Source organism: Hemicordylus capensis, chromosome 2 (genome assembly GCF_027244095.1).
Source record: "Hemicordylus capensis ecotype Gifberg chromosome 2, rHemCap1.1.pri, whole genome shotgun sequence".
NCBI classification, from domain to species: Eukaryota; Metazoa; Chordata; class Lepidosauria; order Squamata; family Cordylidae; genus Hemicordylus; species Hemicordylus capensis.
Genome location: NC_069658.1, coordinates 310,250,203 through 310,269,275, shown reverse-complemented (window position 1 = coordinate 310,269,275; position 19,073 = coordinate 310,250,203). Strand labels below are relative to the sequence as shown.

At 41.6% G+C, this 19,073-nt stretch overlaps 1 protein-coding gene across 11 annotated transcripts in view; it reads right to left on the bottom strand.

The window, feature by feature from the left end:
• WNK2 (WNK lysine deficient protein kinase 2) overlaps window positions 1-19,073 on the bottom strand; it is a 192,612-nt gene that overhangs the window by 72,918 nt on the left and 100,621 nt on the right. For all 11 annotated transcript variants that reach the window (XR_008315133.1, XM_053290478.1, XM_053290472.1 and 8 more), the window contains 6 exons: window positions 15,482-15,778; window positions 7,581-7,630; window positions 2,223-2,388; window positions 2,028-2,144; window positions 1,046-1,213; window positions 764-809 (listed from right to left, as the gene is read on the bottom strand). Coding sequence is in view for 10 of the 11 variants with exons in the window: in XM_053290478.1 (XP_053146453.1) it covers window positions 764-809; window positions 1,046-1,213; window positions 2,028-2,144; window positions 2,223-2,388; window positions 7,581-7,630; window positions 15,482-15,778 (844 nt within the window). In the remaining variant the exon portion in view is untranslated. The remainder of the gene's footprint in view (window positions 1-763; window positions 810-1,045; window positions 1,214-2,027; window positions 2,145-2,222; window positions 2,389-7,580; window positions 7,631-15,481; window positions 15,779-19,073) is intronic.

Sequence of the window (19,073 nt, the reverse complement as noted above, 5' to 3'; positions counted from 1 at the left end):
GTCTTGTTTCGTATTTGTGAAAGTGGAGTCATGGCGATTACAAACAACAAAGGGGATAGTGAGTCCCCTTGGAAAATACCTCTTCTAATGCTAACCTGTCCAAGTGTCTCACCATTGATTGTGAGACTGTGTACTCCACATGCTCATTGCTTTTTAAATAAATATCTGAATGTTTTTGCTGACACCAGTTGTTTCTAAACATTTTAGTATCCATGTGTGAGGCAATGAGTCGAAGGCTTTCTTGTAGTCAATCCATGTAACACTTAGATTTGTTTTTCTTCTCTTGCAATTTTCTAAAATCCTTTTTTCAATCAGCAGCTGGTCTTTTGTGCCTCTGGTGTTCAGGCAATTTCCTTCCTGTTCAAATTGAAGCTGTTCGTTAATTAATAAGTGTTGCATTACTTCATCTGCTATTATTCCAGTTAATATTTTGAACATGGTTGGCAGGCATGTTATCGGTCTATAATTACTTGGAACGGCACCTTTTGCTGGGTCTTTTATTATGAGATGAGTTTTCCCAGTTGTTAGCCATTGTTCAATATCACCTCCTTGCAAAATGTGATTGAAGTGTTTTGATACTTGTTTATGAAGGCTTGTTAGGTGTTTTAGCCAAGAGCCATGCAGTTCATCGTTGCCTGGTGCAGTCCAATTTTTTTTAGTTGTTGTTGTTGTTGTTGTTGTTGTTATTATTATTAAACATAGGTTATGCATTGCTTTACAGTTTGAGATCATATACGCACACACTAACGGAAAACATGTTTACCATTCTGTTGATACACTGGCATTCTTGCCTGGGACTGCCGATTCTCCTGTTTAAAACAGAAGAGGGCATTAGCAATCTACATAAGAATTAATCCAGAAATATTTGTCTCAGAAATATTTGTATTTGATATCTCTACTTAACAAAATTAGCAAAAATTATTATACTGCCAAAGAGATCAGACAGTGTTCTTTTAGTGCTAGCTTCTTAAAGTAAGCTATTGTACATAGTAAATTGTTATGCTGGAGGATATCACTTTTGTTAAAAACCATTCAGGACCAATACCTCTTTGACCTCCAGTCTGTAGGCATCTTGCTGAGGGCTTGCAGCCTGATCAGAACTTCGTTCCCCTTCTGTATCTTCACTAAGCATATCTTCTGCTTTGTCAATAATCTCTTTCAGTTGCTCAATAAATATCTCTTTCTCAGTTGGCAATATAAATTCATTTTCTACCTATATAAATGTACAAACACACACACACACATATATATATATTTTAAAAGTAGTCCCTTTCTCTCTAGTCTTGGGTCCATAGTTCCTTCTTAACTGTAATGCCTATTTGCTTATTCTTAACATACAATTAGAAGATTTTTACATAAAATAGTTTGTCTATGCTGTGCCTTGTGCTTTAGACTTAGAAAAAAAACCCCAGTCCTTCCTTAGAAATTTTGTTGAGTAAGACCACAGGAATTATTCATCAGTATTATGTAACTGACCTATCTTGATTAAGCAGAAAATTAATGCTCCATAGGGGAGGCCTCTCAGAATATATACAAGCTCTGAGAACCGGCTAATGGGTAATAAGGATCTTTCAGCTCTTTGGTTTTGTTTTAGCCTATTGTCAGAACAATTGACGGTAGCATACTGAATACATCTCTTTGGACCAATCCAGCAAACCTATTAGATGCTATATGATCTTCTGGAATAACATATGTGCAACAATAAATTATAATTGGGATGTCCAAAGGCCAAAGTGACACTTCTCATCCCATAGGGCTTGAATCCTCTGCAAACAAACAGTAAAGAGAAGACAACAGCAGTGACTCACTCATATGGAGGTGAGTGTTCTCTAGCACGACTATCCTTTGGACAGACTCGACATATTGAGAAAGATAATGCCAACCAGAAATTAGCCTACACCTCAGCTCAAATCCAGATAATTATAATTTTTTCCATATCTATACAAATATAATTGTGGCATCAATTCAGTTTATGAAACTAAAGTCTCAGTAATAGTTTAAGAGAGCCTAGGCAACAAAGAACTTACCATGTAAGTAGCAATTTCTTCTGGAGCATCACCATCTAAATCGAACTTAAATGTGACCATTTTGTGATTGTGTGTTTCTAGCTGACATTCCACCATCTTATCCCCTGTATTGCATACCTATTAAAAAACAAACAATAATTATTTCCAACATTACCAAATAAGTCAGTCCATGAAGAACAACAATCACCTACTTACATTTAAAATTGTTAGTTTAGGCCGGTTGGACTTTTCCTGACGAGAACGAGCACGTGTTGATTTCTTATGTTTCTTAGAAGGCTTTCCTTCTTGTTTCCCACTTCCACTTGTTCCTTCAAAGCTGTCACTCATCTCCTTGCCAGAAGCAACATCAGGACTCATATAGCTTGGCAACAAGGAATGAAAAAAACATAGGAGTTAAGGGAAGACAAATGTATGAATGAAGCAGCCCTGTTTTAAAAGCATTCCCTCAAATCAGCACAAACTGACTGGAACATAATTCCCTTGCTAGATGAGATCAAAGGTTCACCTAGTCTAGCACTCTGTCTCCAGCAGTGGCTGGCCAGTGGCCAGATGACCAGTTATTTTAACTATAGTTATTTTTAATGATAGTGGTAATTCATTCATCTCTGATCAAAAGGAAGTACTACATTTAGTACATGCACAATAAAAAGAAGTACATTTAAGACTTCTTTTTATTACTCAGCCTCTTGAGAAAACAATTCTTTGGGTGATCCAGAGTTCTCTTTCTTTCAGAGATCAAGAGAGACTAATTTCTCCCCATCCAGTCTTTCCACTCTGATTCTCATTTTTCTATTTGAGACCTGCCAGATAAATGATATAATAATGATAAATGATATAAACTGCCCAGAGATGGAAGTCTGGGGCAGTCTACAAATTTGAAAAACGAACTAATGAACCAATAATTGGATGAAGTAATTTCTCTGGGTGAAGACATTTGATTTGATTTGAATCTCCAGGTCTAGAGGTTTTTTGAAAATTAAGTCTGGAGCACAAAACAGAGAGACTGAAAACTCAGACTTGAAAACTTTATCAACTCAGCACTTGGTTGTAGACATTAATGAATATGGGCAGAACTTTAGGAATAACTGTAATAACCATGTGGTTTAGAGAGCACTGAAGGAGACAGCTGGAACTATATACAACCAGATGTCTTTGCCTATTGGAATTGCATGACAGGAAACAAGATCAACAGAATATTTGGAAATCTTCAATAAGGGAGTATATGAGTTCAGTATAAGTTAAGGAAGGCCAGGTACCCTGAAAAACCCAACAACTGACTGGCACTAAGAAGAAGGGTTTCAAATAAGTCCTAGCAGCTATGGACAAGGGCTAAGGTGGACTTGTCTTGGCTGGTAGGATGCCAGCTGGAGCACCTGCTGTACTGTAATCAAATGAGATACACGAGTGAGTTGCTATTGATTCCTAGCTGCTACTCTAATAAATGCAGCTTGCACTAGGGGTGGAGCCACCATTGGGCGAATGGATTCAAAGAACCCGGGCTGCTGCCAATCAGGGGCCACACTTCGCAGCCACGGCACACACCCCGTGTCTGATGTCAGATGCGGGGGTGCTGGTTTAGCTCCCGAGCAGGGCCGTGCTGCCCTGCTTGGGAGTTTGAAAACATCCTATCAGCTGAGAGCTCGCTTGGGCTCTCGGCAGCCCAGGCCATGCTCTGGGTATCCCATTTCCTCCCCTTCTCCACTGATGCAGTGCTGCACCAGATGCTAACATGGCAGTGGCAGTGAGCTGGTGAAAAGTGCAGCAGGAGGGAATTTGGGGGCCAAGAGAGCATGGCTGGGAGAGTGGCGAGCCAAGATTCAATCAGGGGGGCTGCAGTGGCGTCTCCTTCACATTTTAAGGGGTTGCATGAGGGAGAAACTGCCTCCTTGAGCAATGGCAGAGGGAGAGAAAGAGGGAAGGAGGGAGGGCTTAGTCTCTTCATTTGAATCTGCCCCACACTGACGAGGGGGGCCTATTCCTCAATCAGGCTCTAGAGCAGGCCCTAGCGGGTTTCTCTGAAGAGAGCGTCGCCCCCTCAACAAGTCCAGGGGGGAGAGCTGAGCTGAGCTGCAGTTTCTTCGCTGAGAGTGGCTGCTGAGGCAAAATCTGGGGCCCTGAATTGGAGGAGGGGAAGGAGAGGAGGGAATGGAAAGCAGGGACTCTTTCTGCTGGTTATTAGTGGTGTTGTGATGCCGACTTATATTAAATGCTCCAATAAATTTGGCAGGAGCTGGAGGTGACTTTATCTTCCTTTTTGAATCCTAAATTTTGGACTCAGTGTAACAGTCTTCAGTTTATAAAGTTCATTACAATTCTTATCAATGAAGGTGGGAGTTGCATCCCTGTAATTGGAGAGACAAATCAGAAAGGGGAAAACGTCCTATCGGATGGAGCGTTTGCTCGGGCTCTCGGTAGCCTGGGCAGGAGGGGGAACTTCGCTCTGGGCTCCTCTGGAGCCTGAGCCACGCCCCGTGTGTGTGATGTCATGCACATGGGTATATGTGGAGGGGGCCGCCAAGTGGTGCTGGACCCAGGCCACCGTTTGGCTGGCTCCGCGGCTGGCTTGCACCCATTTTGTCTGATAGCATTGGATACATGCAATCAGACACATATCATTGAAGCTCTTTTTACAATATCTCCACTCTCATTTTAATATGGATACAGCAGGCATATGAGTACAAGAAAAGTTCCTGTCACTTGCAGTTATTTCCATTCTTAATATTTTTGAACCTCTCTTTTCTCTTGAAGAACGTAGCATGCTCTTCACACCCATAAATTCAGTCTCTATTATTAAGCTGTGGTGCAATTTTTTTTAAAGAGATCTATCTGCCCTCTCCATTGCACAGTTATATTCATGGTATAATAATGTGATAGTGAGAAGAGAACTTGCTTTGCTCAGTTTAAATATATGGGCCAACATCCAATCTAATAAAGTGCTTGTGCTGCTAATTCTGCGCTGGTGCTACAGAGGAGGGTCAATTTTAATCAATTTCCCCTTCCTTCTGAAGCTCACTGCAACTCCTGGAAATATGTCCCTGAAGACTGAGGAACATATTTTCAGGAGTTACAGTTGGCTTCAGAGGGAAGGGGAGATTATTGAACATAAGAAAAGCCCTACTGGATCAGGTCCAAGGCCTATCTAGTCCAGCATCCTATTTCACACAGTGGCCCATCAGATGCTTCTGGGAAGCCCACAGGCAAGAGCTGAGGGCATGCCCTCTCTCCAACTGCTACTCCCCTGCAACTGGTATTTAGAAGCATCTTGCCTCTGAGGCTGGAGGTGGCCTATAGCAATCAGACTAGTAGCCACTGATAGACCTGTCCTCCATGAATTTATCTAACCCCCTCTTAAAGCCATCCAGGCTATTGGTTGTCACCACATCTTGTGGCAGAGAATTCTATATGATTATGCGTTGTGTAAAGAAGTACTTCCTTTTGTTGGTCCTAAATTTCTTGGCAATCAGTTTCATGGTTCTAGTGTTATGATAGAGGGAGAAAAACTTCTATCAACTTTCTCTACACCATGCATGATTTTATAGACCTATATCATGTCTCCTCTCAGTTGTCTTTTTCTAAACTAAAAAGCCCCTGGTGTTGTAGCCTTGCCTCGTAAGGAAGGTGCTCCAGCCACCTGATCATATTGGTTGCCCTCTTCTGAACCTTTTCCAGTTCTACAATGTCCTTCTTAAGATATGGTGACCAGCACTGTATGCAGTATTCCAAATGTGGCTGCACCATAGATTTTTATAAGGGCATTATAATATTAGCAATTTTATTTTCAATTCAATTCCCTTCCTAGTGATTCCAAGCATGGAATTGGCCTTTTTCACAGCTGCCGCACATTGAGTTGACACTTTCAACGGGCTGTCCACCACGACCCCAAAATCCTTCTCCTGGTCAGTCACTGATCAGCGTATATGTGAATTTGGTTGGGTTCCCCCCCCCCAATATGCATAACTTTATACTAGCTTTCATTGAACTGCATTTGCCATTTTGTTGGTCAGCTCACTGCTTACCCCAGCTTCTAGCTCATATATGAACAAGTTAAAGAGCACTGATCCCAGTCATCCGTTGCATATAGCATGTGTGGTTCATTAGTCTGGATGTAGACCATTGTTTAAAAATTGTTAAAGTAAAACACACACCATAAGTAAAATTAATAAGGGAAAATATCCAGATAGTATAGGGTGTACCAAAGAGTATTGTGACATTTTCAGTCTCAGTCTGTGAATATGGAGTTTTCTGCAGTGTCTCAATGAAATAACAAACAATCTTTCATTCAAAAAATATTATTCTCAAATGACAAGGATTTAGTTGAACCAGTGAACATTATTCTCAGCAGATTCTCAGGAAAATTAAAGCTGATGGTAAGGTGGGATGGAAGGAAGAGAAGGTGCTGGTACTGATTATGGGAAGGTGGGCACATGCCCATTCCACTGAGTCAATGTTTCTCAAATTTTTAAAATGGCAAGTACCCATTTTAAGTAGTACCTTGATTTTCCAGTGAATTTAAGTACCACCTCGATTTTCCAGTGAATTTTTTTTATTTAGAGTAATATGTTCCAAATGTTGGAAGTGTGGGCAGAATTGCCATAAAAGGGGTCATATCCAACTTGAGTATGTATTTGGACTAGAGGTGATGTTGGCAGGAGTATAGCAAGCTGAGTGGCAGCTCAGGGACAGGCTGCCATCACATTTCCCCCCTTATGTGATACCACTTTTCTCTTCCTATGCCACTGCCACATCCCCCCCCGCCCCAAGCTGTGCTGGCCATGCCCTTCCCTGCATCAGCACACAATTGCTTCGCCAGTTGGAGAGAGGGCTGCCACAGTGCCAGCCACACCCCATGTTTCACCGGGATTATGCAGGTGGAAGGTCTTGACCAGGGTGGGGAAACATGGTATGACAAGGCAGGAAGAGAGGGATAATGGTGCATGGGGGTCCCCCCTGCCTTGGACCACTGATGTTGGTCAAAGGTAAGAGGGCTTAACTTCGTATAGCACAAAATGCAGCATGCCACATTGTTGAAGGGAAATAGAAAGTATTGTGCATTGTGTGGCATGCCAACCTTCTTGCCATTATTTTGCAATGAGGGTAGGGCAACATAGAGAGATGGAGAAAAGTGAGACACAGAGAAAGAGAGGGAAGGCAGGAAAGAGGTTGCTTGCAGAGAGAGAGGGGAGACAGGTAGAAACAACTTTGGGGATGACCCTTAGTTGGACAGAAGATGGTGACTGCTCTTTTTCTACATTATACTGTCTGCAGTAGTACACTGGTGATAGTGGGAGTGCTCAGATCTGTAGTTCAAATACACAAGGCCATAGTCAGACATATGTAGTGACATGCTGAGGCAAAATAACACATGAATCGTAAAAATTACAGACAAGTACAAACAATGTAACTCAAATATGTATATTAATAAAATGCTAAACATAGGTATCTCTGTGGCTAGAGCTTATACCTCCCCCTCCAGAACTATAAATGCTAGTGACCAAGCAAAGACAAGCAAACATGTTTTGTATGCCAATGTACTAAACAAATAGTTAAGAATACCTTTCACAGATCTGTGACAAACTTTGCTGCTTCTCCAATATTGCATGCTCCTAAAATATAAAAAGGAAGTAATTTAGGAACACAGGAAGCTATCTTATACCGAGTCCAACCATTGGTGCATCTACCTCAGTATTGTCTACACTGACTAGCAGTGGCTCACCCAGTCCTACCTGGAAATGCCAGGGATTGAACCTGGGACCTTCTGCACACAAAGCATATGCTCTACTCCCTGAATTATCAATACAGTGGTCCCTCGACTTACGAAGTACTCGACATCCGAAGATTTTGACTTATGAACGACAAAAAATACCGGAAGGCGTTGCCGGTTTAGATGCGGCTTCCTCGACCTACGAATTTTTAGATGCGGCTTCCTCGACTTACGAATGTTTCCGGACCTCCATGGATGCGCTTTTTGACTTACGAAAATTTCGACCTACGAACGTGCGTTCAGAACGGATTATCTTCGTAAGTCGAGGGACCACTGTAATTATAAAATATTTCAACATTGGTATCTGTGCACAAAAGAAATCAGGCATTTTGCACATTACATAGGCACAAGCCAACCACAGTTAAAGCACTCATAATTCAATTGATTTCAAATTTTGAGAGTTAAGTATGTGCTTGTATCTCCCATTGAAATAAATGGAAGATAAAAATGCTAAATTTTTGCTAGATCATCCCCACATAGTTTTAATTTGGAGAGTAGTTAAAGGTCTCTACGATGCATTAAGAAATTCACAGGGCAACTAGCACTTTACATAACAATTTTTCCCTTACTATTTATAAATTAGACATTTTAACTGGGCTATTTCCAGTGATCCCAACAACCTGAAAGGCTTATCCAAAGTAGAAAAGCTTCTGTCAGAAGGAGGACAAAAATGTTGATGTATTATTTCTAATAAAGTATCGCATACACAGGTATTAGAGATATTAGAGATAATACATGTTGATAAAGATCACTATAGATCAGTGGAATCATGTAATACATGTTCAGATTCATGACTGGAAAGCAACACTGTATTAACAGATCATTCTTGTGCTGTTTAAATTTTAAAGAAGCATAATGCAAGCTAATTTATCCATGACATATTACTAAAACAATGAATCTATATACACATTTCTCCTAGGTGTGCCTTCCAAAATGTGTCCCGGCAGCTCAGCTGATTGGCTGGGTTGCAGAGGCGCCTGATTGGCTGGCGCACCCAGGAGAGAAGACAATTGGCCGGCGGTGCAGGCCAGGGCTGCCGGCGGGCCTGGCCTGGCGCCGACGGGTGGTGCGAGGGGGCGAGGCGAGGAGGAGGACAGGCCGAGGGGCGAGGAGGTGGCAGCGTGGCGGGCCCCGATACTGGGGTGGGGTGGGGTGGGGGAGAGGTGGACGGCCCCCAAAGAGGCTGGCCGCAAAGACTGGCAAGCGGCTCTCGGCGGGCCCGCTGGCGGTGGAGGCGGCTCTCGGAGGGCCCGCTGGCGGTGGAGGCGGCACTTGGCCCCACTGGAGACTGCGGGGGGGAGAGGTAGCCTGCCCCAAAGAGCGCACAGATGCTCTGTGCGGTGTCGGCTTGTAGTATTTATATAGTTAAGGCATTTGATTGCTGGAAGTATGCTATGAATGGTGCAAGTTTTGGAAACTATCTTATAGTGTTAAATTATTGGGATTTTTTTATAGTGGGAATCTATAATGTAATAGATTGAAGATTAGAAAAGAGCCAAAGGCTATTATGTTGGGATTAATTCAAAATAAATAATACATTTGATGGAATTATTGGTAGCACCTAAAATTACTTACATCAGGGATTTGAAAGAAAGTATAAGCCCATTGAGGAGACACACGATCCTGGCAGCCAGGTTAAGAGAGTGCTTGCTCCCTTAACCTCAGCTAAGAGCTGGGCTTGGGAGCAGGGTTAGGCTGGGCTAGGGCTCCAGGATCCATGCAAGCAGCCTATCCCAGGCTCTGAATAAGCACATGATGAGGCTGTTCTCATGAGCAGCCTAGCCTGGGATAGGCTGCTTGCATAGATCCTGGAGCTCTCCCAAGCCGAGCAATTAGCCGAGGTTAAGGGAGCAAGCAGTTTCGTAATCTGGCTGCCAGGATCGTGTGTCTCCTCGAGCTGCACACAGCCTTAGGAGACACAGAGATGGGTGCCTAGAATGCCTATCTGATGGGGGATCCCATCAATGCATCGTACTCATGGTACAGTGCATTATGGGATAGCTGGAGGCCAGGACATGTTGTCCCAGCCCCTGGAGCTCCGCACTGGTGGTGCAGCACGGATTGTCTGGGAGCACACTCTGCTTCCAGAAGCATTTTTGTGCTTATCTGGGGGTAGGGGAGAAGGTGAGTTCGAGCAGCCATCTCCCTGCATGCCTACCTTCCCTGCCCCACCCTTCAGGTCATCTGAATGGCCCCAATATATCATTTTCTCATTACTGAAAAAAAATTTAAACCTATCAACTCCAAGACAAATCAATATTTTGATATTTCAAGGAGTCCAGAATACTGTTCTTATTACATCCAGCACGATGTAAAGCTGACTTGAATGGAAAAATGACTTGAACAAAACTCCAATGACATTTATCATATATTCTCACAAACCATGATAGAATAATCTTTTGTCACAATATTCTCCTTGCGTATTTTAGCAAACCACAGAACTCTAATGGGATATATATAGTCTGAAGTCTTCAAGTTGTTTTGTGTCTACAAGAACTTCCATTCACGCAAATAGGCCACTTTAATCAATTCCCTCCTTCCTGCTGCAGCCTTCTGTGCCACATACCATCTAGAATCTGGGTGTCAAACAGTGGCCCTCCAGCTGTTGTTGGCCTGCAGCTCCCATCATCTCTGGCTACTGACCACTGTGACTGAAGATGATGGACGTTATAGGCAAACAGCAACTGGAGGACCACAGTTTGACATCACTGATCTAGAGGGTCTCAGCCCTCGGAAGACAATTTCAAGGGCACAGGAAACTATAAAGGAAAGGAGATTAACCAAAATTATTTCTCTGCCCTTATCTGAATGGAGATTCCATTTATGGAAAAATAATTGAAAATATAACCAATTTTTTTCAACATGTAAAAAGAAACCAGCATGGAATTACCTAGCTAGTTGTTGTAGTATGAAGAGAAACCTAAAATGGAAAATAAAAACTGATTCCTGCTTTATGAGTATAATTTTAATAGTTACAGAAGCAATGTGCACTGGTCATAGATGCAGAGGCACATTTATCACTGGACTGCGGGTCTGAAGTCCGTTCCTCCACAATAGGGGGTGGGGCCTCCAAATGCCCCCTGGGGGGCTGTCCTTCATGGCAGCATGCCATGTCTGTCGCTTACCAAGACCTGCTGGAGGGCGTCCGGCAGCCACATGCTTGAGCGGGGGGCTCCGGAGCTCTGCAGCACAACCATGTGCTTGGTGAGGAAGGGGAGGTGGACATGGTGGCAGCACAACTTAAATTGAGAAGAGCAACCATATGCTTGTGGAGGCCTCCGGCCACAGCAGCCATGACCCATACCCAAAACAAGTGGAGTGTGGCGCACTGGGGGAGGGGGAGCCTCCTGCAGCGGCATCACAGTTTGGGCTTCATGTGGTGACCATGTGCTGCTGACCATATAGAGGGGGCTCTGGAGTGTGTTTCATGGCTGAATAGGGATTTGAACTTGGGTTGGGTCTTCCCTTCTTGGTCCTAGTCCAACAGCCAGTAAAATCATCGAGTCTCTCTATCTATGTTATCCTCATGTTGTCTGTTATGCTGTGGTGGCTGTGTGGGCTGGTGCCTTGGAGTTTTACATTGAATAATGTGTTGTTAATAGGACTTTTAAAAGCCACAATACGCTGATGAGCCAAATGTGCAAGCAGAGCAACGTGGTCATATCACCTCTGAGAAGGAGTCCAGAGGTTTCATCATGGTTGTTTTTATCCTCACAACAACCCTCTGGGGTGGGGCTGGGCTGAGAGAGATTATAGGAGCCCAGTGAGTTTCATGGCTGAATGGGGATTTGAAGTTGGGTCTTCCTGGTCCAACATTCCCCAATATATTCCAAGGATTACATGTATACTAGAGGATAATATTAGCTATTAGTCACAGAGGAGCTTTTGTATTCTTCTGTTTAAAGACTTCCGTAGCTCGGTCCTTTCCATTATAACTAGATTCCATTATTATCTATTTGCCATGCAAGTAATATATTGTTCTCCTTTAGCATACGTATAAAATGTACAGTTTAGCCTCCTCCTCCTGTGGCCTGTTATTGCTGGGTTACCTTTTCTATGGCTTCTTTATTTTGGGGAGGGGGGCCTTTCCCCCTCCCATTGGTCTCCCATCCAAGGGATTGATTGACTGCACCCTTGCCCAGCTTCAGGAAACATTCTGAGAGCCTTCTTCCTGACCTCCCTTGTGCCCGATTATAATGTATTATAATTAGTTGCTTCAAATTCCATGGCTTCCCCAGTATTGTATCAGCTTGAATGGTCTGCAAATTGTGTTTCCCTGCATGGCGCTAATGCTATCTGGCATTTGGGTTACATCCAATTGCATCTTCTGTGCAACACTGGAGGTGACCGAGGATCACCAGTTTGGACAGCAGAACTGGTTCAGCCATGGGATCCATGAAGAGTCCTTGAGCATGTGGTGTCATCGCTAGAACCCAGCCTAGGAATTCATGATGCAAGAATCCATGAAAGTACTCTTCAGCAGGTGCAGAGTGCAACTGCAGACAATACTCTCTGCACATCAGAGTGGGGAGAGGGGAAATAAATAAATGGAACAAGATTGTGTCAAGTTACATGTTGGAATGTGTCTGCTAGTGTGTATCTGCTTAAGAAGACTTGTACATCTTTACATTCATGCAAATTCAGTTGCTTAAATATTGGATCCTTTAGATACAGAGTGGGGAAAGAAACATGTGGGATGGAAATATGTTAAGTTGCATGTTGAAATGTTTTTGTTAATGCATATTTGCATAAATATACATGTTTTATTTATATTCTTACATTCTTGTGAGTTCAGTTGCTGTTTGTGCCCTCAAGAATCCATGTGTTTAAAAATACTGTGTGTGTCATGGTGTGTGTGTGTGTGTGTGTGCACGCGCATAAAATGATGTTTAACTTGCAGCAGGAGGCTCCAAAGGCCTTTATGGGAGGATGCTTAACTTACTGGAGGGAACCTCCAGTTGGGGGGAGGGGGTGGGACAATAAAGGACCACAAATACAGAACATCTCCAATATATAATGCATAGTAACTTCTGCTTACATAACCAAGCACACATATACACCCCAATTCACAGAACGTCATCTCTGTGGTTTCTGCAGGTGCCTCAGCTGTACCTGTTGGGAAAAGGCTGTAAAAACCTGCTAAATGGGGGTAGGGAGGCTGGAAAATAACATCCAGCAATCTAGTAACAACCTTGGAATCTTACAACACTATTTTTAAATAAACCAAATACAAATACACAACCCTATGTACTATGCTTTGGGTTAATCATGCAGTTCTCTGGCTCAGGGGGACACTGTGCCTCTAGCTCAAACAATTTTTTGGAACAGATTTCCAAAAGGAGGAAATCTATCCATGGCATATTGCACTCAAGTTACTGCCCCAAGTGAGCAGCACTATATGCTTGCAATGTCAGTTGGTAATAAAAAGACTTAATATATGTATAGTGCTTCTGAATGTTCAATGTATTTTACAATATCCTTCTTAAGGTATGGTGACCAAAGCTGTACACAGTACTCCAGGCACGGCCGCACCATAGATTTGTAGAAGAGCATAATAATGTTAGTATTTTTATTTTCAGTCCCCCTCCTAACGATTCCTATCATGGAATTAGCTTTTTTCACAGCTGCCGCACACTGAGATGACACTTTCAATGAACTGTCCACCACGACCCCAAGATCTCTCTCCTGGTCAGTCACCGACAGCTCAGATCTCATCAGCGTCTCTAGATGTCCAGCTTCTAGATATCCCACAATGCACCGCACGAGCAGAGCGGTACATTGTAGAAATTCCAGAGGCTCTATCTTTCCTTCTCCCAGATTCTAAGGTAGCAATGGCTGCCAGCAGCCCATGCTCCCAAATGACTGGGCAGTGAGGTAGGAGGACACACGTGTACCCTCCTACCTCATTTTTAGCCTGGGTAAAACTCCCAAGCTACCCAGTAGAATGCCAAGAATGGGACCGATCTCAGCGGTTTTCACAACCAGGTCTGCCCAGGTAGACCTGGTTGTGAAGACAACCTCACAGTCTAACAAAATCTCAGAGCCAAATTTCTTAACTTTGATGTGCTTCTGTCAAAAAATAGTTTCTATGGACAAGAACAACCCAGATCTGGGCTGTGATGAAGGGCAGAGAGGCTTTCTTTGTTCCATAGTGGTCTTGGATCAGCTACCCATAGCTGCTATTTGACAGGTTAAAAAGATCTCATTGGCACCAGGGGCATCTTTAGGCACAGACCTGGGGGCCACTCTCCTAGAAGGCCCCATGACTTTCCCCAAGGGAAAAGAGGGTCTCTTTTTATATTTCTGGAATGGTTTGGCCTAGAGTTCTGAAATTTGGCACAATTGTAGGACAGGTTATCAGGACTATGTATTGATTTTTAAGTGTTGGTTCAGTCAATCCCCTGATATTTAGTGATTTTTTTAAATTTAAAAAAACCTTCCAAAAAGTCAAGTTCTATAGGTGGCTTGTTTCATGGCAGAACCTTTTGGAACTAAAGCCCTCTCTTGGAGCATCATTCTACTGCCATGTGAAGGAATCTGCCGTTGCAACATGCCCCTCTTTTGCCTAACCCTTCACATTTCCAGAATGGCTGGGCTTCGAGTTCTGAAATTGTGTATTTTTATTTCAAGGGAATTGGCCAACCCTGTGATTTTAATGAATTTCCCCCTACTGCAGTAAAGTTGCCAGAAAGAGTTATCTCTATCCATAGAGTACTTCATATCTAGTGGGACTAACATATTATACTGAAATAAACTTTTTTAAAAAATCCAAAATCTGCACGAGAACTGTGAAGCAAGGAGCACGTGTTGTGGTTTTACTTTACGTCCTTATGAATGCACTATATGTTCAAGTTGTTTTTCTGTTTGAACTGTGGAGCATGGGATACGTGTTGTGTCCCAGTTTATTTGTGAATGGTCAAGAAGCTAGGTAATCCACTAGGGCTTGCATTGCTTCTTTCTTTCTTTCTTTTTGGCAAATGCACTCAGGCTTGGATCTGCGGATTTGTGAGATGTATGGATCATTTGGAGGGTTATGTATTCTCCCCCCCTACAATGCACTCTGGTCCAGATCTGGGGGTTTGTGGTAAAATGTATATATATGGAAAGTATGTTTATTCTGCAGCCAAAAACCCCACCCCCATAAGCCCATTAGGTCCAGGTTGCACCTCTGATTAGCTGCACCTCTGATTAGCACCAATGGGAGCTTTTCTCTCTCATGAGACAAGAGCCATGGGATGGGGGAGGGTAGAAATCTACCTGAGGCCCTTTACTGCAATCCTGATCCAGACTGGCTGTTGTGGCTGCTATTTTTTTGGAAAGAAAAATTAAGTCTGCCGCTGCTGACAGGCTTAACACCTAATGCCTAGTTTAGCCCTCATACCTTAACACACAGGTAACTGGGGTGTTGTTGTTGTTGTAGAGAAAGACTGAATGAACAAGTTATACAGTTATGGGAAGGTGAGCACTCAGAGGGTTTCAGGAAGAATATAAACTTGAAGATTTTCACGATTCTGAAAGTCTCACATGAACCGTTGATACAGAACAGATAAGAATAATAAAAAATTCACTGAAGGTGAATTGGTTTTAGGAGATGCTACACAGGGGAGAAAAAGAAAGTCCTTCCAACCATATCACTGAATTTCTTCTTAGATTATTAACCCCATGGATTGGTTATTAACACACATTATACTACCTCTTGAGCAGCTTCTGTAGCCTGTGGAACAACTGAGGACTGGGGTTGAATGTGTTGACCCGGAGGCTGGTGATTGTCTGGCTGAGGTTGGAGGTAGCCAGTAGACTGGAGAGGCAAAGCTTGATCTTTAGGCATTGCTGCATTAGCAGTAGCAAGGATGGTATGCGAAAGGCCTTCTGGACCAGTGCAGGGAGGCAATATTTCAGGCTGTAACTGCAAAGGTGGTGACATAACTGCAGAAGGCTGCACTGGCATCTGGGTTCCAATATCCACAGCATAGTGAGACTGTCCAATAATCTGATGTAACACAGCAAACACTTGTTAAAATCAGTTTAGTTTACAATATCAGTGATTCATATTGTTAGAGCCACAATATTAAAACTTATCCTGTTAATGAAAATTCTTGCATCACACTGTAGTGAAACTATATTTAAATGCTGTTTGCTTTCAGAAAAGAGGAAAAATGCTATTCACACAAACAGTGTTGTTAGGGCTGAGTAGAATGCAACGTTGGGGAAGCTGCTCATTACAGCTAGCAGTTCATCTCCAACAATTCAGCACCTGGATGTGGACATTTTCTCCACAGTATGTAAATAGTCAAAAAAAGTGATCAGTGGCATGGTCAAATCTCTAGATCTGCATGACAAGCTACTGCACAAATGGCATACTGTATGGAGCAGTATCTATGGGCCCCCATCAAGAAGACTATTTCCCCCACACATCGAAACTTCATATGTGGTAAAATCTTCTCTCAGCTTGTTAGGATGATACAGATGACTAAGATATTCCAGGATTAGACAGGTCACCCCAGAGCCTTTTGTTATCTGTACAGGCTAAAAGGGTTGCATTTGAAATCACCAGCACTCATTGCTTTAATCTCTCATTGCTTCTGTGAACTGGTCCTAGGAAGAAATTAGAGCAAATCACTATATGTAAATACTGGATGCAAGTTGTTTTTTTTGTAAAACTAGATTTTTGTGGCACAATCAATAAAACTGAGGTGGATGTCACACCTTCACATATTGCTCATATGGTGACTCCTTGCATATTCTACCAACAGAGTCGGGCTTTTATTTTTAACTGATATCCATCTGAAGACCACATCAAATATGTGACAAAGACAGAACACAGGAATCCAGTACCACCTGATTAATTAATTCCATCAGTGAAATGACTGATGGTTTGGAATGTGGCTCCAAATCAAGTGGATTCTTCAGGTTCTAAAGCATGGATTTAAACAAAATCAATTTGTCAGTAATCTTGGACACATCAGGAACTTCTTTTGTGTGTTAAAATTCTGCCATTTTGCTATGAAAATTGTGTGTGAAGGTGACTACAGTACTAGGAACAGTTACAGTACAAACAGCTCAAAGTCTTAATGCTAAAGGGAGATCTGCTGAGTGCAGTGTTTCAAGGACTGGGCTCAATTCTGTTTTATTTTGTTGCACATTAAACATATTATTACTATTATTATTTATATACCATTATTCATATAATGCTTTTCAACAAAAGAGCCCTCATAGCAGTTTACATGGACAAAAATAATGTTTAAAATACAGATGTATGTATTTATGAAAAGAATGTTCTCCATAACAATGCAATTCAAACAGGCATACAGTTATACATTTTTTATCTTTGCCCCAAGAAACTACAGCTTGCAAGTTTCAAATTATTGATTCAAGCTTTACCTGAGGGGGAAGCTGAAGCAAGGATGGGATACAGAAGACAGAAAGATAGAGGAGACAGCAGCAGGAAAGGAAAACACAGAAGATGAAGAGAGACATTTTAGTACTATTAATGTGCCATATAATTGATATCAGTGCATGTTTTATGTGTATAGTGTGTGTCTTTGGTGGAGGGAAGCACACAAAACATCTAACAATGTTTTGTTAGACACACAAAACATCCGCCAACCACAAAATAATAATATTAAGCTCAATTTTCAGTATTTATTGAACAAAATGTTTTTAAAATATTTTCTAAATTAAAATGGAAGGCAATTTTAAATGTTTTCAAGACTAGACATTGGTACCTACCAGGATACAAAGTAGGGGAGAATAAAAAGGTAGATCATCCTTGCAAGGAATGTGCTAGCAGACACATTGCCAGAACGTGTCTGACAAAGCAGGTGTTTCATTAGTTCCATCCACTAGGGCAAGATGAAACATATCTACTTCATTTTCATTCACTTTAACACTCAATACTTCTATTTCAGCAACATATTTTCTAAAACTATTTTTAAATCTGGGGAGAATAACCAACGATCAATAAAAGTGAAACTGATGCACTCTGAGGTGTCTTAGATATTCATCTTTTCGTAACAAGGTATAAAAAGCTAATATAATGCATATTTAAGTATCTTCTGGCCAAGGCTCATCTTAATGTTCCACAGATGTCTCTTTTTGAACAAACATGACTGACTAAAAAATACAGTACCTCATACTGTATTTGACATGCTTGGGTCAACTACTTGGTCTACTTTGAAAACCAATGAGAATAATGCCATTGGTTCAATGGAGGGTAAGCTGGGATTCAACTGATCACAAGTTCTTCACAAACAATATTTCTGTACCAAATATATGGCTGAAGAAAGAAATTTAGATTCAGTAAAGTTGGAGATACAGAACAATAGGTTGAGATGGAATGTTATGAATTTTAAAAAGGTGGACGATATGATATAATGCAATGGCTTCTTATAAAGATTCCCATTATTAGCAAGCCATTCATTCCTACGTAGTCTTCATACTAGTAGGTTACTCCCCTTTACTCAATTCATGCTTGATTTTATATTGTATTGTTTTATTCTGTATTTATTATAAAGTTGAAAAGAAGTAGTAGTTATAAAGCTTATTAGGAACTTCTATTCTTCATTACCCTTAAATGCTGGCCAACATTTAGAGTAACACAGCACGATGCTGTGCACATGCTATGGGGAGAGGTTATTTTAGTGGATCTCCCCTTTCCTCTGATGCTGACAGTGACTCCCCAAAATATTTTCACAGAGCCTTTGGAAACTGACCCTCCCCCCAGGACCAGCACAGCATTTGCCGCATGAGTGCTGCATTAGTCTCGATGTTGGTCGTTAATATTTATTTAATGGGATAAGTTATGCTTCAATCATGCTAAAAAAAATCTGTAGCTATGATACTGCAGAATATGTTTTTAGTATTATATAAATAAGTTCTAGATAATGTTTCAGAAATGATTCCACAATTATTATTCCAATTATTCCTTCTTTGTTGAAAAACAGCCTGTTTTAAAGCAACAGGCATACTAAAGTCTGATGTGTACATAGAAATAATTAGAATTGTTTACTTATTAGTATTAAGTAATTTTCTTGATACTACACTCTATATACAATGTCACATTGTAAACAAATCAAGGTTTTCTTCATTGTGAATGATCTGTGGCATTTCTTGGGCGGGGAAGTAGAAGCACTTTACGCACCATTTCCTGTACCTATTGCCAGACATCAACAATATTCTATTTCTCGCTGTCCTATAATTTTTAGTAACAAATTAATTTGTATGATTTTCATTTTCTCTATGGGGCATTATATTTATTTATTTATTTTTAAATCCCAAGTTTGTGT